The sequence below is a fragment of the Melanerpes formicivorus genome, unplaced genomic scaffold (assembly GCF_026170545.1).
Source record: "Melanerpes formicivorus ecotype bairdi unplaced genomic scaffold, bMelFor1.0.p_v2 SCAF_65, whole genome shotgun sequence".
Lineage (NCBI taxonomy): Eukaryota > Metazoa > Chordata > Aves > Piciformes > Picidae > Melanerpes > Melanerpes formicivorus.
In genome coordinates this window covers 1,303,333-1,328,382 of record NW_027142417.1, presented here as the reverse complement: position 1 = coordinate 1,328,382, position 25,050 = coordinate 1,303,333, and the positions used below count along the sequence as shown (strand labels likewise).

Here is a 25,050-nt window from a genome sequence, read left to right as displayed (position 1 = left end):
TGCCTCTGCCAGCAAAGGAAAGTGCACCAAGCTGCAGAAAGAAAACTGCATCAGTTTATGCTTTTCTCTTGCAAAAACTGCCTCTCAGGGACTTTCTTCCCCATGTTATGCTGCTGGTGGAGGTTTTCTCTCCCCAAGCATTATGAATTGTTTGGGGGGGTTGGATTTTTTTGGTGGTTTGTGGGTTTGGTTTTTTTTTTTGCTGCCACTTTCTACTTGAGCTGAACTCCATAGCAACCAACAGCCCCGGAATTACAGGCTGCACATGGAGGTCTGTTACACATCTCCTCCTACACACACCCATTCATGCTGTGGGCACCCTCCCCAGATGAATGCTTTGTCCCTGATGTTAATGAAGCTGCACAAGGACCCTTTCTTGTGAGCAATCAGCTGAAAAACCTCTGCAGCTCCTGTGTTTGGGGAGGGGGAGTGCAGGTGGAGGGGATCTGTAGACCTCTGGTAGGGCCAGCTTCCACCAGAGATACACACATGAGACTGGGGAGGTGACATCTGCTCTTCCTCTTGACTCAGCCCAGGGATGGAGGAGGACCTGGGAGTGCTGGTAAGCAACAAGCTCACCAGGAGCCAGCAATGTGGTCGTGGCCATGAAGGCTAATGGTCTCCTGGGGTGCTTTAGAAAGGATCTGGCCAGCAGGTCAAGGCAGGTTCTCCTCCTCCACTCTGCCCTACTCAGGCCACATCTGGTGTATTGCATCCAGCTGTGGGCTCCCCAGTTCAACAGAGGCAGGGAAGTGCTGGAGTGAGGTTCCAAAGATCTTGAGTGGACTGCAGCAGCATCTCTGTAAGGAGGAAAGGTGAGAGACCTGGGGCTGTTTAGCCTGGAGAAGAGCATCCTGAGAGGATCTTCTCAATGATGAACAAGAGCTAAAAGGTGAGGGGCAGAAAGATAGGGCCAAACTCTTCAGTGGTGCCCAGCAACAGGACAAGGGGCAATGGGCACAAACTGAAACCCAGGAGGTTCCAACTAAACATGAGGAAAATCTCCCTTGCTGTGAGGGTGCTGGAGGCCTGGAGCAGGCTGCCCAGAGAGGTGACCCTGCTTTAGCAGGGATCTGACTGGATGATCTCCCCAGGTCCCTTCCAGCCCCCACCCTGCTGGGATTCTGGGAGTGTGTGACCTGCCTCCCCATCCAGCAGGGCATCAGTCCCAGTTAAAGTACAAATTTGTTACACTCCTGAGAGTAAAAAAATCCCTCCCCAAGCTCTCCAGAAACTTGATCCCAAAGGGAGCAGGCAGAGCAAGTGCAACCCAGCACAGCAGGAGCTTAGCTGGAGTGCAGCTGGGTGCAGGAGGGCAGCCCAGCCCTGGGGCTGATGGTTTGGCTGGGCTCCAGCGGAGCTCAGTGCCAGGCAGGGTGAAGCCTCTCCGGAGCAGCGAGCAGCTCTGCTCTGCAGCCTGCTGCTGAAAGCAAAGGCCAGAACTGAACCTCAGGTGCAATTATGGTTGTCCCTCTGGATGTGGATTTGTTTTATTTCTTCAGGATTCAGTATTTGCTTGCCTTTTTAGTGCCCAGAGCTGGCACACTGTGCCTGTTTCTCTGCTGAGGAGGACTAAGCGACAGGCACAGGGAGTGTGCTGTGAGGCTGTGGAGATCACTAAAAGCTCCACACTACAACCCCTAAATGCAGTCAATAAATCAATTCTACAGAGTCACTGCTGCAATTTGCCTAGGTAGTCCCAAATGCAATGTGCCCTGTGAGGAGCACAGGGGAGGTGGGCAAAGAGATCATTTCAGCATGAGCCCTGTCAGGAACTGGTGGTGGTTTCAGCTTAGTGGTCTCCAAATTCAGGAGATGACCCCCAGGAACAGACTGATGGTCACAGGTCAGGACCTGATCCAGGTGAAGATGACTCTGCTGAGTGCAGGGGTGCTGGACTAAATGACCTTTGAAGGTCCTTCCAGCCCAAACCATTCCATACTGTAGATGCACTTTTCAGCCTCCTGTTGTGACTTGACTGATCTTGGGGCACCATTCTCTCCAAGCACAGTGTAGTAACCATGAACACAACAAATGCTGGCTCATGAATGACTTATGGGTAGGAGCATTAGGACTGATGACCTCTGTGGGTGTGTTTGTTTTGTGAGCACTAGCCTTTGCTTACTCTCCCCTGACATCACAATCCATCCTGGCACCACACTAAGCTCTGTGCCCAATTTCTTGCACCGCTGCATCCCACAGGTTAATTTTTCATTACAGAAAGGGGAAGGGTTTTCTTGGGAAGATCATGAAGCTCCTGCTTAATCACAGAGAGCAATTAGACAGCTTCTTTGTTCTGTTATTAGAAGGAGGCACAGATGACACCACCAATTCAGTCTCCCTGCTGTCACGCTCTCTGTGTGATGCCAGCTCCTCTCCCTCTATCAAATAGAATAGAATAGAATAGAATGGAGTAGAATAGAATAGAATAGAATAGAATAGAATAGAATAGAATAGAATAGAATAGAATAGAATAGAATAGAATAGAATAGAAAGAATAGAAGAATAGAATAGACCAGGTTGGAAGAGACCTTTGAGATCATCAAGTCCAACCTATCATCCAACACCACCTAATCAACTAACCCATGGCACCAAGCACCCTATCAAGTCTCCTCCTAAACACCTCCAATGATGGTGACTCCACCACCTCCCCAGGCAGCCCATCCCAATGGGCAATCACTCTCTCTGTGTAGAATTGCTTCCTAACCTGAAGCCTAAACCTCCCCTGGTGCAGCCTGAGACTGTGTCCTCTTGTTCTGGTGCTGCTTGCTTGAGAGAAGAGACCAACCCCCACTTGGCTACAGCCTCTCTTCAGGCAGTTGTAGAGAGCAAGAAGGTCTCCCCTGAGCCTCCTTCTCTCCAGGCTAAGCAACCCCAGCTCCCTCAGCCTCTCCTCCCAGGGCTGTGCTCCAAGCCCTTCCCCAGCTTTGTTGCCCTTCTCTGGACAAGGTCATTGAGTCCAACCCCCCTGCCAAAGCAGGATCATCTAGGGCAGGTCACACAGGAACACACACAGATGCGAGGATCCTGGACCTTTTGCTGCCTCCTGATGTGATTACCTCACTTTGTTCATAGCATTAATGAATTCCTTTCATTGCTGTATATTTTCTTTCTGGAGAGTTAATTCTCCCCCCCCCCACCCCCACCCCCCATCCCCTTCTTTCTGGGGTGAGACAATGCAGAGTGCATTCAGCATTCCAGTTGAGCTTGGAATATCAGCAGAGCTAAAAGGGATGTGTTATCTTTTCCCATTTATTCTCCATCTCACTCTTAATGCAGCTGAACACCTCATTAACTTTTCTGACCACCACTGCACAATAAGCACACTTCTTAATTGTGCTGTCCCTAATGACCTGATGGGGTTGCTTTGTGGTTTCTTTTTCTTTCTTAAAAGGTTAAAAATAATTGAAAACATCCAGAGGAGACTGCACAGTGAAGGCAGCAGACAGGATCTGCAGACAAGGTGCTGCCACATATTAGACCCCAACTTGGTCTTGCAGGGCATTTAGGCTTGCTTTTTATTTTGCTGCATAATAAATTCTGCTCTTCTAGGTCATTCAAGAGTTTTCCATCATTGTTTTGCTGAGCTTCACTAACCTGCACACCATTCCCTGTTTCCCTGTGGTCACATCTCTTACCTCACCAAAGGGATATTATTGCTGAGGATTGTGGGATCACAGAATGGAAGGGGTTGGAAGGGACCTCCCTAGATCACAGAATCACAGAATCACCAAGGTTGGAAGAGGCCTCAAGGATCATCAAGTCCAAGCTGTCACCACAGACCTCATGACTAAACCATGGCACGAAGTGCCACATCCAATCCCCTCTTGAACACCTCCAGGGATGGTGACTCCACCACCTCCCTGGGCAGCACATCCCAAGGGCCAATCTCTCTTGCTGGGAAGAACTTTCTCCTCACCTCCAGCCTAAACTTCCCCTGGCACAGCTTGAGACTGTGTCCTCTTGTTCTGGTGCTGGGTGCCTGGCAGAAGAGACCAACCCCCACCTGGCTACAACCTCCCTTCAGGTAGTTGTAGACAGCAATAAGGTCTCCCCTGAGCCTCCTCTTCTCCAGGCTAAGCAACCCCAGCTCCCTCAGCCTCTCCTCACAGGGCTGTGCTCCAGACCCCTCCCCAGCCTCGTTGCCCTTCTCTGGACAAGATCATTGAGTCCAACCCCCCTGCCAAAGCAGGATCATCTGGGACAGGTCACACAGATGGCTCTTGGAAGTCTTCAAAGAAGGAGAATCCTCTGGGCAGCCTGCTCCAGGGCTCCAGCACCCTTAGATTAAAGAAGTTTTCCCTTCTGTTGAGCTGGAGCTTCCTGTGTTCCACTTTGCATCCATTGCCCCTTGCCCTGTCACAGGACACCACTGAAGAGAGACTGAGCCCTTCCTCTGGACACCCACCCTTCAAGTATTTCCAAACTATGTCCAGCTGGGCTGCCTACCTAGGCACTGCTCCACACCACAGATAAGGCATAGGAAGCTTTGCACCAAACTAGGATGCCTGCTGTCGTTGGTGGTTTCACAGAGGCTCTCATCCAGCGAGGAGGCTGCAGTAGACCTTGGAGACAATGAGTTCTGCGACCATTATCTCCCTTGGCACACAGTGAGTGGGAAACACAGCTCCATTGTAAGAAATAACAGCACTGGAACACTATAAAATACCAGAACTATCCATTTTCAGCTATAATTGAGGCATAAATCACCCAGCATGTATTCAGAATCCCAGATGGGAACCTTGCTTTTACACAACGCTTCTTATAGACAAGATAATCTATTGGACCTTTCCATACCAGATCCTACTGACAGAATGTTTATGCTCTTAAATTGCAAGATGCTGTAAAGCACTTTTTGGAGTTTATCCTCCTCAGAGGCTTTTGACAAAGCAAAATGAATCCTAGCAGTGGGGGATGGGAAGTCACCTCAGAGCATCGCTTGCACCTCCTGCTCTGCATCGTCACAGCTAAGTGTCTCTGACTTAGAATCATAGAATCAACCAGGTTGGAAAAGACCTCAGAGATCATCAAGTCCAACCTATTGCCTAACACCAACACCTCCTGACAACTAAAGCCATGGCTCAAGTGCCACATCCAAGCCTTGTTTGAACACCTCTGAGGACAGTGACTCCACCACCTCCCTGGGCAGCAGATCCCAGTGGCCATTTACTCCTCCTGGGAAGAACTTTCTCCTCACCTCCAGCCTAAACAGTTACTTCTTCAGTAAAAAACCCAAATCCCCAGTGATGAGGGGTCCACAGAGTGCCTCAGTTACCTCTTCAGGTCCTGGATCAGCTTAACTGGAAAGCTGAGAAGGGACATTTCACCAGGGCCTGTATTGATAGGATGAGGAGGAGTGGTTTCAAGCTTGAGGGGGGGAGACTCAGGATAGAGATTAGGAAGAAATTCTTTCCAGTGAGAGTGGGGAGACACTGAAATGAGTTGTCCAGGGAGGCTGTGGATATCCTCTCCCTGGATGAAACCTTGAGCAAGCTGGGCTGATGGGAGGTGTCCCTGTCCATGGCAGGGGGCTGGAACTGGATGATCTTTAAGGTCCCTTCCAACCCAACCCACTCTATGAATCTGTGACTTCCTTTGCTTTTATCCTGTATCCCCATGGAAATGGGGAAGGAACTTTTCACTACCACCTTTTCTTAAGGTAAACCTTTAGCTATAGGAGGATTTGTATTGCTCCATGTGCAGTCCATCCTTACCCCCAAATCCTTTTGTGCCCAGTCAGTATTTTCTCTGCTAACCAGTGGTGAATATCTTACTTAACCAACCAAGGGGTGAGGAAATTCAGGTAGAGACAAACATGTCAGCCAGGACTAAACCAGTAATGGCAGGCAGGTCTGGTGTCTCAGGAGGGCTTTTAACAGGGACTCCACATCTGCTATGCCTCTTTTTGAAGCAAACCCCCAAAATGATCCTGAATTACTTTTAAATGAAGCATTTGAAATGCTCTCTGCAAGCAAGGCAGTGTCCCTGTACCTGTGTGTACCTTTGAGCAGGGAACAATAGCATGGTGCTGGGAACAGGAAAGGCAGCTCCTGCCCACAAAAATTGCCATTTCCCCCCAGACTCACAAAGCTCTTTTATTCAGACAGAATTGAAGGCTCTCTCAGAGTGAAACTGAATTTCAATTGCAGTAGCCAGCTAAAAGTGGCTTCCATGTAAATGAGACCCTCAGAAATGGAAAGATTTCCTACCGCCTCTCCCTAGGTCAGGGTTTATTCCTCCTCCTTTTTCTTTGTATCTCCATTTTCAAGTGAATATTGCAGTGCAGCTGGAAGCAGGATTTTTCAGCAGACTCTTTCCCTTTCAGTACAAATCACATTTCCCCTTTGTACTTACACAACAGATGGGCAGGATTATCCCTGGGAAAACAAGGCAATGCATTCTTACTCAGAAACAGAGAACAGCTTAAGGGATCACAGGTCCAAGATAACAAGAGAGGATGGAGATGCCTTAGATAAGGTTATCACACTCTGCTGTGGATTTCTCTGATCATAAATACCTATACAAAGGAAATGAGGTGTGCTAAGACTTACCCTGGCACTCCCAAGGGGGCACAGCCACCACATAATACCCTGCAGACTGATCTCTGCATATTTAACATTCAGAGAATCATAGAATGGTTTGGGTTGGAATTGAAGGTCACCTCTCTAACCCCCTGCAGCAGTCAGCAGGGACATCTGCAACTAGAGCAGGTAGCTCAGAACCCCAAACAACCTGACCTGCAATGGTTCTAGGGAGGGGGCATCTGCAGCTCTCTGGGCAACCTGGGCCAGGGTCTCCCCACCCTCAGTGCGCAAAACCTCTGTCTTCTATCTAGTTTAAATCTCCCTCTTTCAGTTGAAAGCCATTACCCCTTGTCCTGTCACAACAGGCCCTGCTAAAGTCTGTCCCCATCTTTCTTATCAGCCCCTTGAAATACTGAAAGGGTGCAGTAAAGTTTTGCCAGAGCCTTCTCCTCTCCAAGCTGGCAGCTCCTGGATGTACTGTGAAAGGAAGCCAGAAGGAAGAGAAGAGTGAAAGGTTTAGCACTGGCAAGGGGAACCAGTGACTTATGTGAGAGTTTGAGTGTTTTAAAGGGTGTATGACAATGGTTTTATTGGATCAGACCAAAGGTTCCCCTGGCCTCAAATCCTTGCTGCGAGAGTGGCCAGCAGCAGGTCCCTAACCAGGGGGCTGCTACACAGCAGGTTGGCAAGGTTGAAACAGAGAATGGGCTGATTTGCCTCTGAAAAGCAAACATTTCTTCTCATCTATATTGATATGCTGAGGGTGCCAGAGCCCTCTGCTTCTCTGGAGAGATTCCAAACCCACCTGGACATGGTGATGCTGGGCAAGCTGCTGTGGGTGACCCTGCTTTAGCAGGGGGGAGGGAAGGGGGTTTGAACTGGATGCCCTTCCCAACCCTCACCACACTGTGATGCTGTCATTCTGTTATGATAGCCAAGAGCTTAGACTCTCACAATTTCAATCAAACTCTGAATTATGGCTCTCTAAACGATATATTATGGGGTGTTACCCAAATAACCCATATCTGTTTTTCAAATAGATTGTTATTAATCATGTGGCATCAAAACACTGCTTGGTGCTGTGGTTTCTCCTGCATGTATGACAGGTAACTGGCACCAAGGATGTTAATGGATGCAAATCAGGTGCCAACCACTGCGTGTCTGCAGTGGGGAAGTGGCAGAGTGATCCCATCTTCCTGTAAAGGGAAAACACCCAGGAAGATATTTGCATGTTACCTTCCCCTCTAAAATTAATCCTGACTGATGCAGATTTGCTCAGCACGAGCAGCACACAGGCAGTGAGATGGGAAATGGTTCCAGCAGGAGGCTAACTGGCTGCCTTTGCCCTCTGTCCCCTGCTACAAATGGACTCTCCAGGAAGTTTTCAGAGCTGAGATTATCCTGGTCTGGGGGACAAGGGATGGCTGCTTTTTTGTGCTGCCCCTGTGGTTGCTGCACTTATTAAACATGAAAGCCATCAGAGTGCAATCAGGATTTCAGGCACAACAAATTTCCTCTCCCTCAAGGAGTGTTTCCATTTTCTTCCCGTTAGGAATCCAGTCTCCAGCCATGGCATATTAATTATGATGCTCCCCTTGTTTTATTGGCTTGCTCATGTCAGAAGGGGCCAAAAGCTCTTGTGCAGAAGAGTTCAGGTTTTAGCCTCTTTTATTGGAATGTCTTCACTCCTCCATCCCTTCCCCTGGCCTCCACCTCTGTGTGCTCTGCCCTGTGGCAGACAGCAGCTTGTACCACTTCTTTCATAGAATCATTTAGATTGGAAAAGAGCTTCAAGATCGTCCCATCCAACCCACCCTCAGGACACTGTCCACAGCTCTTTAGTCAGCTCTTTGCCTGACACCCTCCAGTTACCTTCTCCTCCCTCTCAATAACTTCTTGATTGCTTTATCCCTCTTCCACTGATTTTTTTCCCTCCTCCTTTCAGCCAAGCCTCTCTCATCCTTCAACATATGCTTCATAACTTCCCCAGCTGTTGTTTTTCTTTCTCTTTTTCAGACATTTTCTCTCTCTCTCCTTTGATTCCCTTCTCAGCCCTGCCCAGGACTGTCATTTGTGTATGTCATCCTTCTGTCACTCAGATGGGTTGCAATTGCCTTCCCAAATGCAACTTCCATAAGAAATGCTACTAACTGAATTAAATTGCTGCCTCCAAGCAAATTAAAACATTTCAAGACAGAGCTCCTCTTTGTCATCTTTGCCCAACATTTAATTTGCACAGCTGTTACTCCCCCAAATGAGTATTCTGCCCATGCTACGCTTCCTTCCTCTGCTACCCTGAATTCTGCTGCCATTTCAGATTGGCTCAGTCATTTGTTGATGTAATAGGAGTTGTTTTTCAGGACAGTGAGCTTCTAGGCTCCTTCATTGAGGTGCTGGAGCATCCAAACAAGAGCAACCAAGCTGGTGAAGGGCTTTGAGCACAATTCTTGTGAGGAATGGCTAAGGGCACTGGGGTTGTTCAGTCTTTGGAAAAGAAGGCTAAAGGGAGACCTTCTTGCTCTCTACAGCTCCCTGCAAGGAGGTTGGGGTGACCTGGAGGTTGGTCTCTTCTCACATGCACCAAGGGGCAGGACAAGAGGAAACAGCCTCAAGTTGTGCCAGGGGAGGTTCAGGTTGGATACTAGGAAAAATGTCTTCACAGAAGAGGTTTTCAGGCACTGGAACAGGGAGGAGGTGGAGCCACCATCCCTGGAGGTATGGAGATGCCCCATCCCTGGAGGTATGGAGATGCCCCATCCCTGGAACCACTCCAGGTCAGGTTGTTCGGGGCTCTGAGTAACCTGCTCTACTTGATGATGCCTCTGCTGACTGCAGGACTCACTAGATGACCTTGACAGGTCCCTTCCAACCCAAACCATTCTTGGACTCTCTGATTCTAAGCAAACCCAAAGACTGGCAGTGTAGAAACCATTCTGGTGTCAAGTTGGCCATATTTCAGCTGTAATCTCTCCTAACAAACAGCTATGTGGCTGAGCTGTTGCCACAGTTTGCCTGTGACCATAAATCAGCTTCAACAGATATTTATCCCTTCATATTCTACTCAACATTGGAGATTACCCTTGAAATATATTGGAACAATCAGCACTTGAGACATATGCATTTATACCCACAGGGTCTGCTGATGATAACATCCATGTAATTACAGCCCCAGCAGCATTCTCTGCAAGGACACCATTTTTTCTATCAGGAATCTTTGCAGCTGTTGGTTTCCCACTACTGCAGAGTGTTGCCTTGCCCTTTAGCCTGGCTCAGTGCACTTCCCTGCAGAACGGTGAGCAGCTGACATTTGAGATTCCTTGGTTAATAGAAGAGAATTTATGGCTAGCAGCACTTCTCTCCATCTAACTTAGAGAATTTTTTTGAGCTATGTGACAGCTTCTAAGACACAGAAGTCCAGACATGAAGGCAGAAATTAATTACCAGTTTCCTGCAAAAGGCAATGGGCAATGTGCCCTTGTGGCCAGGAAGGCCAAGGAATCCCTGGGGAGTATTAGAAGGGCTGTGGTTAATAGGCTGAGAGAGGTTTTCCTCCCCCTCTATTCTGCTCTGGTGAGGTCAAATCTGGAATATTGTGTCCAGTTCTGGGCCCCTCAGTTCAAGAAGGACCTCAGGAGACTCCTTGAAAGAGCCCAGCACAGAGCCACACAGCTGCTGAAGGCAGTGGAACACCTCCAGGGAGCTGGAGCAGAGGAGCCTGAGGGGTGCCCTCATTCCTGTTAATAAAGATGTGCAGGGCAATGTGGGGAGGCTGGAGCCAGGCTCCAATGATAGGACAAGAGTCAATGGGTGCAAGCTGGAACCCATGAGCTTCCACGTGAATATAAGGAAAAGCTTTTTCCCTGTGAGGCTGCTGGAGCCCTGGGGCAGGCTGCCCAGACAGATTGTGGAGTCTCCTTCTCTGGAGACAATCAAAACCCACCTGGATGTGAGTTCTCAGCTTGTGTTTGGACTGTTCTGCACCTCTGAGGCCTGAGCTCTGATCAGAGTGAGTTCTCAAGTGTGCAGTAGCAATAAAGCTCAACATTTCCCCTCCCCCTCAGTGTGGAACCGAGCCGACCACTGGCTTCTCTGCCCCTCTGCTCGTTCCCACTTATTCAATCCCCCTGAAGTTTTTCTGTTCTGTGTCACATGTGAGCAACATTAACTAACAGGTCCAAAATATGCCATGCAGGGCCTTGAGTGAAAGTGTTGACATCATCTCTAAGAGGCTGATCTTAAAAATAGAGCAAAACTGAAGCAGTGCAGCACATGCTAAACGAAGGGAACCCTGGCAGCGTGACGGAGCCCAGCCCGTGATTTTGCCCCAGGAATTGTCATTCCTTGTGGGTTTTCCCCTAATTATCAAGCAGGTTATGGTCAATAATGTTTTCTTTTTTCCCAGTGACGTGGAAACAAGCCCTGAACTTTGCAGGTGTCACAAACCCATGCAAGAAGAAGAGATGAGGAGGGCAGCTTTAGCTCTGCAGAAGAGCGTGAATCACATGCTAGACTGTGCCCACATTATGGGTGAGAATGGATGACACATTTACCACTGGTGTCTGTATTTTGGGAAACAGTGCCTTGGAAGCTGATTTGAGCTGAACATGAGCTCCAAATGTGACAGAGCAGCTAAGAAAACAGCCACAACCATCTCTAAGAGCAGGGAAGCACTGAACAGAAGAGATGGCGTTGCCACATGATGGTTTATTAGTGAAAGCTTGTGCTCAGATCACCCATCTGCGCATTAGCAAGAAAGCTACAATGACAGGAAAGGCCCAGAAAAGAGTGATGGAGACAAAATCTTCCTGATTCTGAGGGTGTAGAAGTTCCATCTGTTTAAGCTTTGGCAGCATAAATACCCTGCAAGACGTGAAGGTAGTGCAGCATTTGCAGAGCATTGTCTTTGCTGTGCTGGCTGCCCACAAGGATGTCTTTTACCTTGTGGTCAACACGAGGTTGTTTAGTCCTCAGGGGAAAGTGGGTTGGCTGTTTTACATTCAGCATGGTTTAAAGTGAGCACAAGAACCACTGCTGGAGAGCAGCTAATGTCCTATCTCCTTCTTGCCTGGCAGTAACCTGCCCTACAGTGCTGCAGCCTCAGTGAATTCAAAAGTAGGTTAAGGGATGACGTGGTCAGGACACAAAGTAGGTTAAGGGATGACGTGGTCAGGACACAAAAGTACAAACATGGGGAGCTGACATACTCTTGTGGTCCCTTTAAACAGCACACACACACACACAAACCCCAGCAGATTGAAGCTGAAGCTGCAAACAGTGAGACTGGAAGTGAAATGTGCTGGTGTTAGGTCATAGGCTGGACTTGATGATCTCAGAGGTCTATTCCAGCCTCAGCAATGCTGTGCAAACCTGGTTTCTAGAGCTGTGAGGTCAGGGACAGTCCTGAAGATGAAATTACAAATGTTTCTGAAAGCCCAGAGAAGAGGTTTTGTCTTTGATGCAGGGAATCCCTTCAAAGCACCTTGGAGTTGCTTTGTCCCAGCAGTCACACTGCACAAACAGTGGCACTTTCATTCAAAAATCAATGCATTTCTAAGACCAAAAAGTTCTGGTGCTGCTTCTGCATCCTTGGCAAGGATTATTCCCAGGAGTTTAACTGGTAAGAATGTCTGGGCTGAAAAATCAGTTTATGGATTCTAGCTATGCTGATTCAGAGTGATCCTTTACAGATTATGGCTTCTTTGTGAATCATCCCTTCTGAAGGGTGATTTAATCATAACAAAGAGAGGACAGCCAGCTGCAAATGAGATTAAAGTTAGGCAAGGCGTGCTGAAGGCTGAGCACTTACTCCTGCATGTCAGCATCACAGGATGCTGAGTGATTTCATTAGCACCCAGCTGCAATGGGAGCTTGGAAGCATCTTGGCAGCACCAAACACACATCTCCAGAAAGGTTCCTCCAGACACATGTGAGTGAGTGAGAGATGCACAATGCCTGCTTCTTCAAGGTTTTGGGGGGGAATATACATGAAAATACTTCTCTTCTGGTTAATAACCTGCTTCCCTGCTGCTCAATGGGACATGGCACTCACCTTAACAGCTTTTGCTCTTGTTGGTGCCTTCAGACAGTAAAAAAGGAAGAGGCCATCCCTCTATTTACTTACAGCCCAAATCCTATTGCAAACCCCTGCTGTACTTGGAAAGCTACACAAGCCCACAGGAATTATACTTCTTGTTGTTGGGATCCATAGAGGAATTAAAGAATCACTTTGGTTGAAAGAGACCTTTAAGATCCCCAAGTCCAAGCCTTAACCCAGCACTGCCAGGTCACCACTGCACCACATCCTTCAGCACCACATCTAGGCAGCTTTGAAAGCCCTCCAGGGGTGGGGAGAGACACACACAGAGGCACACATACACACAGATGGAGAAAATCTGAGCCAGAATCCAGCAGGAATCAATGTCCTTTCCAAATCTTATTGCAGGAGCCTTAGACAGCAGCACTCTCAGCCTTCCTACAGTAGGACCTGATGTACAAGGTTAATCACAAGGATTCATTTTGTTGAGGGATCAGAATCCCAAAGCTGGCTCTATATAATACCAAAATCCCTTAATGCAGCCAGCAGAGCCTCATTGCTTCTGCCCTCCAAAGCTGAAACCTTCAATTAATTCAGGATCCCTGTTCACTCCTCTTTCTTTCCAGGCCAATTGCTAGAGGAAGGGGTTTGGGGCTGGAAGAAAGGCAGGAGGTCAGCTGCTGGCTCCTTTCTAGTCAATAGGACATCTAGCACCAGCTTCAGTTCTGGTTTTCACCCAATGCTTTTGGCTGTGCAAAGTTCTTTTCCCACAACATTTATTTACTAGATCTGCACATGCAAAGGAAGATGAGAAACCCTCCTGGACTCCATTTTCACATGGAGATGGAAGGTTTTCCATGCAAACAGCTGTCATGAAGAACTGCAGGCTTGTATGTACAGTTCTCTAATCATTTCTAGAACATAAAGGCACAGCTCCAACTGGCTGACTCTTCAGGATGAGACACTGGCATGGACAACTCTAGACCATGAGAAATGGCTTAGTTGATTAGATGGTGTTGGGTGAGAGGTTGGACTCAATGATCTCAAAGGTCTTTTCCAACCTGGTTAATTCTATTCTATTCTATTCTATTCTATTCTATTCTATTCTATTCTATTCTATTCTATTCTACTCTATTCTATTCTACTCTACTCCACTCTACTATTCTATTCTATTCTATTCTATTCTATTCTATTCTATTCTATTCTATTCTATTCTATTCTATTCTATTCTAAAATCCTCCCTGGAACTCAGCAGACTTTATGCTATTCAAAACTTGAATCTGAGTTCTGTTCTTTGGTCTAATTTGGGTTAAAACACGTGGCACTGCTTGAATTTCTCCATTTCACCACAAAGGGAGGGAAGATGGAATGGAAGGACTTCTGGTGAAGAGGACAATGTGAACATGATATTCCTGGCCCAGCCCCTTCCCTCTCTCACTTCAAATGCTTAGTGCAAGCTGACTAATCACATTAACATTCCAGGCCATCATTTTTTTTAAACAGTGGCTGGGAGAGATCTTTGTTCATAGCATTCTGTAAGGAAATGACCTGAAGAGAAAACATGCTTTGAGTGCCTCTCCCACTGCTCAGACTGACAAACACACAGCAACCAGAGCATATAGAAATCCTGCTGCAGCTTGTGGAGATGGAATGGAATGGAATGGGATGGAATGGAATGGAATGGAATGGAATGGGATGGGATGGGATGGGATGGGATGGGATGGAATGGAATGGAATGGAATGGAATGGAATGGAATGGAATAGAATAGAATAGAATAGAATAGAATAGAATAGAATAGAATAGAATAGAATAGAATAGAATAGAATAGAATAGAATGGAATGGAATGGAATGGAATGGAATGGAATGGAATAGATCAGGTTGGAAGAGACCTTTAAGATCATCGCATCCAACCTATCGTCCAGCACCACCTAATCAACTAAACCATGCAGCCAAGCACCCTATCAAGTCTCGTCCTAAACATCTCATAACTGAGAGTGTAATCCCTGAAATGGTTAAAACATACCAAAACCAACAACAACAAAAAAAGAGATCTGCTAAGAAGTCTGGAGACAGAATAAATATGGTCAGTTCCTTCTGCACCAGAAGAGCTATAAGGAGCCCCCATATGCTTTGAGACACTTGCTTTCTCTCAGCCTGCTTGGCTGGTCTGTGATGCTGCTGAGGAAATTATAGAGAAGGCATTAATGTATGTACAGCAAACAGACAGGGTGTGGCTAAAAGATGGGAATAGTTGGGGGAAAAAACCCAAACATCCATGAGCTACTTATCAGATACACTCCAGGGGTGTTATGTCTGAAGAAGAGGAGGCTCAGGGGAGACCTTCTTGCCCTCTACAACTCCCTGCAGGGAGGTTGTAGCCAGGTGGGGGTTGGTCTCTTCTCCCAGGCAAGCAGCAACAGAACAAGAGGACACAGTCTCAAGCTGTGCCAGGGGAAGTTTAGGCTGGAGGTGAGGAGAAAGTTCTTGCCAGAAAGAGTAATTGGCCATTGGGATGTGCTGCCCAGGGAGGTGGTGGAGTCACCATCCCTGGAGGTGTTTAAAAAGGGATTGGACGTGGCACTTGGTGCCATGGTTTAGTTAGTCATGAGGTGTTGGGTGATAGGTTGGACTGGATGATCTCTGAGGTCTTTTCCAACCTCATTGATCCTATGATGATTCTGTGAAGCACGAGAAGTGCTCAGAGCAGATGAAAGGTCAGCCGGAGCGGACTCAAATACTTCACTGTAAATGGCCCTTGCTGCTTCAAGCACGGTCAGGAAAATGCCAGCAGGAGCTGAGGGTGAGGGTGTGGAAAAAAGATAAGGACACTATCTACATTTACCTACTCTGATCCCAGTTGGCTGCAAAAAGCAGAAGGATCTTCCTGCCACAGTGGTCGCGATTTTCCAGCACCCCCGGGAAGCCGTCGGTCAGAGCCCGTTTGATCCCCGGGTCGTCTGCCTTGAAGTTCTTGAACATATCCAGGTTTAACTGGCGGTACTGGAAGTACTGAGCCAGCAGTCTGAAGGCCTCCGTTTGGTGAAACTTCCTGGCTCTCAGGAACCTCAAGATGAAGGCATCATCCGTGCGTAAAAACCCAATGTCGGGCCTGGTGATGATCATGTCCCTGACCTGCTGGATGTCCTGGTGCAAAATGTCTGGGTTCTCATTCAGTTCCAGCCGGGCTTTTTCTATAGTCTCTGGGCTCAGCCCAGCCTGTAAATGGGTCATCTCTGCAAACACCTCTCTTCCAAACCCTTAGCTTCAGATATTTCAGTAGGAGGAGTGCAGCTCCCATTCAACTGCTGGTCTGCCCTCAGCCCGAGCCATTCAGAAGCTTCTCGCTGCTATTTAACAGGTGGAAGTGGAGAGCTTTCCTTGTTCTGGCAGAAGGAGTAGCAGGCAGTTCACATGTGGCATAATCCAGCCAAAGGAAAGTGGTGACTACTCCATCACTTGCTAAAAGCAAAAGCAAAGATATGAAAGAATGATTAGAAGTGTGTGTAAGATTAAACATGTGTGTAAAGCTGCAGGAAGGCATTGCTGGCGTTCAGAGAGTGATAGAACTGGTTTGTGTGCTTCATATCATAGAATCATAGAGTCATAGACTCATAGAGTCATAGACTCATAGAATCATAGACTCATAGAATCATTTTGCTTGGCAAAGACCTCTAAGAGAATGCAGGTTTACACTGCATACCCTGCTACAGCAGGGCACCCGCAGCAGCTTGCCCAGGAGCACAATGCCCAGGGTGGGGTTGGAAGCTCTCCAGACAAGGAGACTCCACAACCTCTCTGAGCAGCCTGCTCCTCCCACACAGTAAAGAAGTTCAGTTGGAACCTCCTGGGTTCTGGTTTGTGCCCATTGACTCTTGTCCTGTCACTAGGCACCACTGACAAGAATCTGGCCCCATCCTCCTGCCCCCCACCCTTTAGCTCTTGCTGAGCATTGCTCAGATCCCCTCTCAGGCTGCTTCTCCAGGCTCAACAGCCCCAGGGCTCTCAGCCTTTCCTCCTCACAGAGATGCTGCAGTCCTTAATATTCACCCCTATCCATGCTCCCCTAAATACATCCCCTAAATATCACCCACCCTCTCAGCTTGCAGCTTCCTTTGAACCAGCCCCTGAACTGCTCATAAAGCTGACTAATTTTTAGTCCCATTTAGTCCCAATTTTTTACCCCCAAACTCCACTAGAGTCAGGGAGGTCTTTTCTACTTGGTAAAACCTCACTGGAAATAGTTCCCATTGAGGCTTCCTGCATCTGCATGGGAAACTTGCCATGGATCAGGCTTCTGATGGATCTAATCTGACAGGGTTGGTGTTTGAGCTGGGGGGGGGGGGAAGTTGCATTGTGTTCCAAATTGGTTTTTCCCCTCCCAGTATTTTGTAGCTTTCTTGAGTACCTAGCTCAGAATTTCATTGTCATTCCTGTACTCCAGCTGCCTAGAATTTGTTTGTACAAGTGGTGGAAGAAAAGCTGCTTAAGCTGTTATGTCTGAGCAAAACGGTGCAGCAAAGCCCTCACTCTGCAGTGACATAATTAGCAAGAGGCTGTCAGCAGAGGCTGTGTAGCTACACTTGTGGGAAATAAGATCAAAGTCTGCTCCAGTGTGAAGTGGGTGTGAAGAAAGAGCAAGATCCATCCTAGTTTTCACCCGTCACCAAAAAAAAATCCCTCAACAACCCCGCAGCCCAAAACCCCAGAGAAGCAAACACAACCCCCCCACTGCTCAGCTCACCTCCCTCTCTTATTTAAAGGGGAATAAAAGAGGAGAGAAGAGGGAGGGGAGATAAGAAGGAGAGGGAGAGGGAGAGGGAGAGGAGAGGGAGAGGGAGAGGGAGAGGGAGAGGGAGAGGGAGAGGGAGAGGGAGAGGGAGAGGGAGAGGGAGAGGGAGAGGGAGAGGGAGAGGGAGAGGGAGAGGGAGAGGGAGAGGGAGAGGGGCCCTGAAGTTTGGAGGCACAATCTCTAGGTGTAGGGTATTCAGTTCTTGAAGACTTGAGAAGGTGGATAGCATGTGAGGGCTCTGGAGCACAGGCCTTGTGAGGAGCACCTGAGGAAACTATAGTTGCATAAGTACTGAAAAACCACAAGAATCTCTTCCCAGAGCCTTCTCCTCTCCAGGCTGAGCAACCCCACCTCTCTCAGCCTGTCCTCACAGCAGAAGGGTTCCAGTCTCCAGGTCATTGTTGTGGCCTCCTCTAAACCTGTTCTAACAGGTCCAAGAACTTTGGCAGTTAACTGTGACCTTTCAGTGGGATTTATCTATTCTCCAAGATTTTATGGGACTAAAACCTTTCCCTCCTCTGCTCCTTTTCTGACTCTCAGCTCCAAGGTGTTCCTTTGGAAAGGAGACAAATGCATGAGAAGTCAGCTGTGTCCCTTCCAGAAGAGCATTGGATTAGAGGAAAGAGATACATTCAGATTGTCTCATAGGATCCCCAGGCATTTAATGACAAAAACCAATTGGCTACCTGTTTTCATTAGTGATATTCAGAGGTCCCTTCCAATCCCTACCCTTCTGTGAGCCTGTGATTAAAGTTTCCTTCTCATTTTACTTTATTTAAGTGGATTAGCATCCTTCATGGCCAGGATGATCCCAAGCTGAGGGAGATACAATCCCCTCCTGCCAGACATTGTTGCCAAAAAGCTCAGGCTAACAAAAGCTGCACAGTGCAATGAACTTCAGAGTTTTCTGGTAGTGAGCTGGGCTGCAGCCATGGCTTAGAGCTTGCAGAAGATCATCTATAGATTATCCTGCCCTCAAATACTTTATGGGGGTGATGTTTTATGCTGCAAAAGAACCCAAACTCTGTCTGAACAACGCTGTTGCCATCTGAATCGTAACACAAATCACAGGGTTAGGAAGCCACTCGAGCTCCACTGGCTTCAAGGAGTCTGATTTACATCAGGGGATGATTTGGTTCTCCCCCTCCTTACCTCTGACAGTAAATTCAATGCTTTATGGCTCCCCAAATTGTCATTGTGCTTCCTCGAATGGGACTGATTTACTCTCACCCCCAAAGGTAGAGCAGCACCTTCTCCATTTGCAACCCCTCCCACACAAGGCAGTTTCTCCTTCTCTTCTGATGTTGAGCACAGCTCTGATCCACCTGCCAATGTTTCAGATGTTTACATCTCTGCTCAGGGTTTTTTTTGTTGTTGTTTTCCTTTTTTTCCAGATGAAGATGTTGGCCTTTTGCTTCCTATCTTGACTTTCATTGCTGTGTGTTGGCACACTAGACTCTTTGTTACAGTCTCAACAGCTGTTTTTTCTCTGCTGTGACTCTCCGTTCCCAAAGGACTCTTTGCTCTCCTGATGCCTTTTCACAGTCACTTACAATAAATCATCCCTCCAAAGGAACAAGCCCCAGCTTTGAACAAGGGAAAATAATTAGCAGAGATTTGAAACACAATGTACTGATACAGGAGGGGGTGAAAGGAAAAAAAAGGTGGGGGGGGGGAAAGGAAAACTTCCCTTAAACTGTGGTGTCACATGCCACTTGAACTTACTCATTTTCAGTCCCAACAAGAGGATGACCAGAGACAGAAAATGGCTTTGGGATGGGTAAAATACTGAAAGTGAGATGCAGTCTCCAGACAAACAGCTTCTGTTTTGGCCTGGTCCTCAAAAATTAACTACAGGTAATGATAAACTGTCTGGTAACACCAATTGACTAAAAGGAAACCAATGAAGGAAGGATATATAGCACTAAAGGAAACCAATGAAGGAAGTATATATAGCACTTCCCACCCAAAGATCTCAATATGCTTCACTGCTCTCTCTTCATTGTCAGCTTCTGGATCAGCATTCAGCCTCTATTTGCTCTACATCCCCTGGCCAAAAACCTGCTCTCAGTAATGATGAAGCTTGTCTGGATCATTTTGTTCCTGCCTTCTTGGCTGTTCCTCCAACAGCATTTGCCTCTTGAAGCACTTTCCTCATGCCCATGTGGTCCTTCCCCATCTACTCCAGTTCCAGAAAGATTCTAGTTGCTTCTGTCCACCAAGTGTTTTCCCTTTGTTCCAAAGCTGTAAACCATGTGGAATTTTATTACCAGAGCTCTCAAACGGGGAGGGCACTAGGGTTTGATCCTCACCTGGCATTAACAAGCATCACTGTTATGTTTTCTCTCATCAAAGAATGATAAGGGTTGAAAGGGACCGCTGGAGATCATCTAGGCCAACCCCCCTGAAGGGTCACCCACAGCAGGTTGCCCTGGATTGCAATGTCCATGCAGGTTTCCATTGACCCCACCAGTTCTCTGGACAGCCTGTTCCAGTGCTCCATGCCCCTCAACATAAGGGAGGTCCTGCCCATGCTTAGGTGGAACTTTTGATGTTCAGGTTTGTGCCCATTAGCCCTTGTCCTCTCCCTGGCCACCACTGAGAAAAGGCTGGCTCCATCCGCCTGACACCCACCCCTTCAGTATTTATAGGCACTGACAAGATTCCCCTTCAGCCTTCTCTTCTCCAGGCTAAATAGCCCCAAGCCCCTCAGCCTTTCATAAGAGAGGTGTTCCAGTCCCCCAATGATCTTTGTAGCCTCTCGAGATCTGCATCCCTAACTCACAGACATTGTAACCTGAGATTCCCTTGTGGGTTTGTTTTCCCAGTGGAGGAACAAACCAGACTTGAGGAGTTTATTTCTGTTCTGGCAATCTTACTGAACAAACCCAAGAACAGCCAAACAGAAGCAACCCACAAACCAATCCTCAAACTAAATCCTCAGAGCAACATTAGGAACAAAAAGGGACTTCAAGCTCCTCTGCCAGCAGCTATGTGAAGTCCTGTTCACTGAACTTCCCACTCTATAAAAGACTGATGCTGCTTCTTATTTAACAGCAAGGTCTGATGTCACATCTTGTTTGTGTATGTGCCAGGCACCACAGCAATGGGATGGGAGAGAGAGCATAATACTTCCCAGACAAAAAAAATAGCATGACTGTTTCAGCAAGAGCAGGCTGGAATTGATGAGTGCATCAGCTTAGGCTTAGCTTGAAGGAAATCTTCTCCATCCTCTTATGATCATTTGTGTTTGAACTGCCCTGCTCTTCTTCTGGAGGATGAGGAGGCTGCTGTTACGTGTTTCAAAGAAACATCCTCTGTCTCCAAAGCACACAGAGGTTAAATAATTATGACTCAGTGTTCTGGGCTGGATTCTGCAGCTCTTCCATTGCTGAACTCAATTGCACTGCTCACACTACTGCTCAGCAGCACTTAGGGCTGCTCAGTGTAAGAGCAAATGCTCTCTGCACCAGGAATGATGGTATCACAAAGTAAGAAGGTTTGGGGGAATGGGCTGCAATCTCTTTCATTGTTTGGCATGTGCCTTACAAGAAAAGACTTTGGTGGCAGTGGTTTTGCAGAAAACAACCCAGAGTCTCAGAGCTGGATGAGTCAACAGAATTCTTGACACCACCGGCGGCGTTTTGCAACCGACGCACATCAGAGCTGCTTCTGAACACCTCCAAACTTCGAGCTGCAAGCCATGGAAAGCTCTGTAAGGTTAGCTCATGGCATGAGGAAGCAAAGCTTTACCTTGGCTACGCAGTGCATGGCATAATGCTGTTATGTAATGTGTCATTTGGATGGTGGCATTGCATTAACTTCCAGTGCTGGAGAAAATCCCTGCTCGGATCTGATTACCCCGAAAGCACATGAAAGCAGCCTCCCTGTAATTGAATTTTTCCCCTTCCAAATATGATCCAGCCACTGCTTACTGATGGACAATAGGTAGCCATCTGCTCCTTAACTTTGTTGCTCCTGGAGCTTGTGTAGATTGAGGAATCAGCATTTTGCAAAGGCAAAGCTCCCTTTCTCCTGTGACCTTCTCCATCCTTCCAGGATGAAACCATCACAAATGGAATCACACACCATGCACACCATGGGTTTCCTCCAGCCATTGTTTGCTTCATGTTTGGTTTTTTTGTATGAAACCCTCTCTGAGCATCCCTCACAGCTTGCAAAGACCACAACTTAATTCCTGACTTCCTGCAGCAAAGGATGTACAGGGTAGGAGTAAATCACCTCACTTCTTCCCTGTACCCATTACTCATCAGAAAGCAAAACACTTGACTCATCTGGTACGTTCCCCCCTCTCCTTAACCCCTCACCCTGCTTTGGGTTGAATGACTCTGGTCAAAACAGGCATCAGTTTGCTCAGGAGCAAACAGGTATCTGCTGCTGTTTGGCAAGCTCCTGTCTGTCAACACTTGGCTGGAGTCTTTACTTGGTTCCTTAACTCACACTTTTAACCCTTTCCCCTCCATCCTGGCCACATGTCCCAGGCTCTCAAATTGGATCAGGAATTCCCCTTTCAACTTGTGCTTTTTCCCTTGCTTGCCCAGATCCTGGGCTGCTGACCTCATTTCTTCTAGCCCCCCAGTGTTCTCTACTGGGGAGTATGGAGGCTGGTGATGGAAGACAGGAGGGGAAGAAGGGGGCAGGAAAGTGGGGAATTGGAGGAAAAAGGGGCAGGGAGGAAGGGAGGCAAGGGAACAGGGCAGGGAGGAGAGTAGACAGGGAAGGCATAAAATAGGAAGGCATGAGGCAGAGCAGCAGGGCAAAGACAACTGGAGGCAGAAGAGGCAGGGCAAATAGGAGGCAGGAAGCAGGGATGAGAGGCAGAGGAAGGTGAGGAGAAAGGGGAGTGAAGTGAAGTAGGGCAAGCAGGGCAGAGAGAAGAAACAGGGCAGGCAGGGGAAGTAGGACAGGCAGGATCAGGACAAGGAAGAGAGGCAGAACAAGAGGGCACTGAGGCAGGACAAGCAGGAGAGGCAGCCAGGGGAGGCAGAGAACAGAATAAGAAGGCAGGGAGGGAGCAGGCCAGGTAAGAGGCAAAAGAGACAGTGAGCAGAGAAGGAATGGATCAGGAAGGGGAGGCAAGGGACATGGAAACTGAGGAGTCAGTCAGTGGGGGAAGGAGGCAGATAGGGCAAGCAGAGCAGGCAGAAGGTAAAGAAACTGAGGCAGGGAGCTGAGCAGGGAGAAAGCAGCAGTCAGGGAGGATAGGCAGGCAGAAGGCAGTGGACACTGAGACAGGCAAGGCTATGAGCAGGGGAAGGAGGTGGCAAGGAGACAGGAGGCAGGTAAACTGAGGCAAGAGAGGGGGGAGAGGCAGGGAGCAGGAGGCAGGGTGGACAGTCATCACACACAGGGAACAGGACAGGCAAGGAGCAGGACAGACAAGGCAGACAGCAAGCAGGAGGTAGCAGTCAGGGACCGGGCAGGGAGTGGGCAGGACCAGGCCATGAACAAGCAGGGATCAGACAGAAGGGACCAGGCAGAGATCAGGGCAAGACCAGGCAGGATTAGGAGGGATCAGGCAGGAAACAGGGCACGATCAGGCAGGGAACAGTCAGGAGAGGCAGGGATGGGGCAACAGGGCAGCAGGGCAGGACCAGGGAGGGATCACTCAGAACCAGGCTGCAGGAATCTGGCAGGCATCAGGCAGGCTCACTCAGGATCAAGCAGGACCAGACAGAATCAGGCAGGGTCATGCAGGACCAAGAAGGATCGGGTAGGATCAGGCAGGGCAGGCAGATATCACTCAGGATCAAGCAGCGGGGATCAGGCAAGACCACTCAGGACCGATCAGGGTCAGGCAGAGAGCCGGCAGAGATCAGCCAGGATCAGGCAGCAGGGAGCAGGCAGCGGCGCCGGGCGGGGCCGGCCCGGAGCTGTCCGCCCCGCGGTGCTGAAACGCCGCAGCCGGGGCCCGGCGCTGCCGGCGGCGCTGGCGGTTTTCACGGCGGGGGGGTGGGGGGTGTCCCGGGGAGCCCCGGCGCAACCCGAGCAAGGCGGAGGAAATACCTGAGAGCGGCCGGCAGCCGGCGGGGCTGCGGGGCGGGAGGGGCTGTTCCCTGCCGCTGTCCTGGCTGCTGAGCTGGCTGGCTGAGGAGCGGTCTCCCGGCTGCCCGGCTCGGGCTCGGATCTCTCTAGAAAACTGTGAATGAGCGAGCGGCATCCGCGGGGCTTGGGCTTGGCTTTGGCTTTTTTTTTTTTCCTGCCTTTTTTTTTTTTTTTTTTTGGTAGGAGGAGTGTGCACCAAAGCCTGGGTCCTTCCACTCGGCTGCCGCCGGCCCCCTGGGTCCTAAGCCCTCCTGCCGCCCGCCCGGCTGCCTCCCAGCGCTCCCAGCCTGCGGGCTCGGCCCCCCGGCCCCGCCAGCGCCGAGGGAGTGGTGACAAAGGAGCTGCGGGGAAGCGGCGGCGGCAGCAGCGCCGGGCGCTGCGAGCTCAGCGGAGCAGGCTTTCGGCGGGTGCCATGGTCCTCCCCGCCTCGTTTTCTCGCATCATCCCTTTCTGGGTGAAGCTCGAGGAGGGCACAACCTCCTGCGGCACCGGCAGCAGCCGCGGGAAGGGCGATCTCCGTGGGTGATGTATTATTGATGGCTTCCCTTAATGAATATGGCAGCCTGGGCAGATGGGAGAAGTTCATCTGGGTCAGACTGCAGGTACATCTAGCTTCAGGGTGTTGTCACCACCGACAGCCACAGCAAACGTCTAGTGATGGACATAAAACAAAGACAAGCTTCACCTCTGCACTCCCCCAGCCCGTCTCCCAAACGTGTTCAGTTCAGGGATTTCTCCAGCAACGTGGTGCCTGTGTTTTTAGGATGAGTCTGTCCTCCTTGAACTTTCACAGTGCCTCTTAAAACACCTATACACTTTTAGATCGTTCCATAACATAGTGTCCTTTGACAAGGAGCTCCACAGGCCATCTGTCTACTTCACAAGCCATCACCTCTCCCTCTTTACAGGCATCTGGGAGCTCCAGCCAGTGCTGGAGACAGGGCAGGAGGAGAGAACTCCTCTCATTAAATCAGGTCCTGAAAAATCACTTTCTGTGTCATAGAATCACAGAATTGTCAGGGTTGGAAGGGACCTCAAGGATCATCCAGTTCCAACCCCCCTGCTATGGGCAGGGACACCTCACACTAGATCAAGTTGCCTAGAGCCACATCCAGGCTGGCCTTAAAAACCATCAGGGCTGAGGCTTCCACCACTCCCTGGGCAACCTGTGCCAGGCTCTCACCACCCTCGTGGGGAAGAATTTCTTATGAACCTCCTGAGACCTGTGCTAAGGTGCACTTGGAAGACTTTTGGCCTTGGCAACCAAATTCACACTCATCTGCTCTTATCAACACACAGAACCCAAAGAAATGTACCAGCAAAATGCATTTCTTCTTCTGTTACCCCATGCATTGTGGAATATAATTCCTGGGAAGGGTTGGATCAAAGTCAGCTCACTGGCTTGGTCTGTTTTGAAGATCTCTTTTGAATCAGCTACTGAAGGGTCTTGCATAGTGAAGAATTGGGTGATCAATGATAAAGATCCAGAGCAACATCTGAATAAGAAATGGCTAAGGACATCAGGGAGTCCTCACCATGGGGGGGAGGGGGGAGGGGGGGGGAAGAGATGGGCAAGTGTAGATAAAATAGTGGTGTGTCTTCATCATCATTTATAATACCTCATGATAATGAGCA

The 25,050-nt window shown here is 48.8% G+C and overlaps 1 protein-coding gene across 1 annotated transcript in view; it reads right to left on the bottom strand.

Moving 5' to 3' along the window:
• CLVS1 (clavesin 1) overlaps positions 1-23,915 on the bottom strand; it is a 73,268-nt gene extending 49,353 nt beyond the window's left edge. Inside the window, exons 1-2 of the mRNA XM_068162468.1 lie at positions 23,377-23,915; positions 15,403-16,019 (exon numbers count right to left, since the gene is read on the bottom strand). Of these exons, the coding sequence (XP_068018569.1) occupies positions 15,403-15,791 (389 nt within the window). The 5' untranslated portion in view covers positions 15,792-16,019; positions 23,377-23,915. The remainder of the gene's footprint in view (positions 1-15,402; positions 16,020-23,376) is intronic.
• Between the last annotated feature and the right edge of the window lie 1,135 nt (positions 23,916-25,050).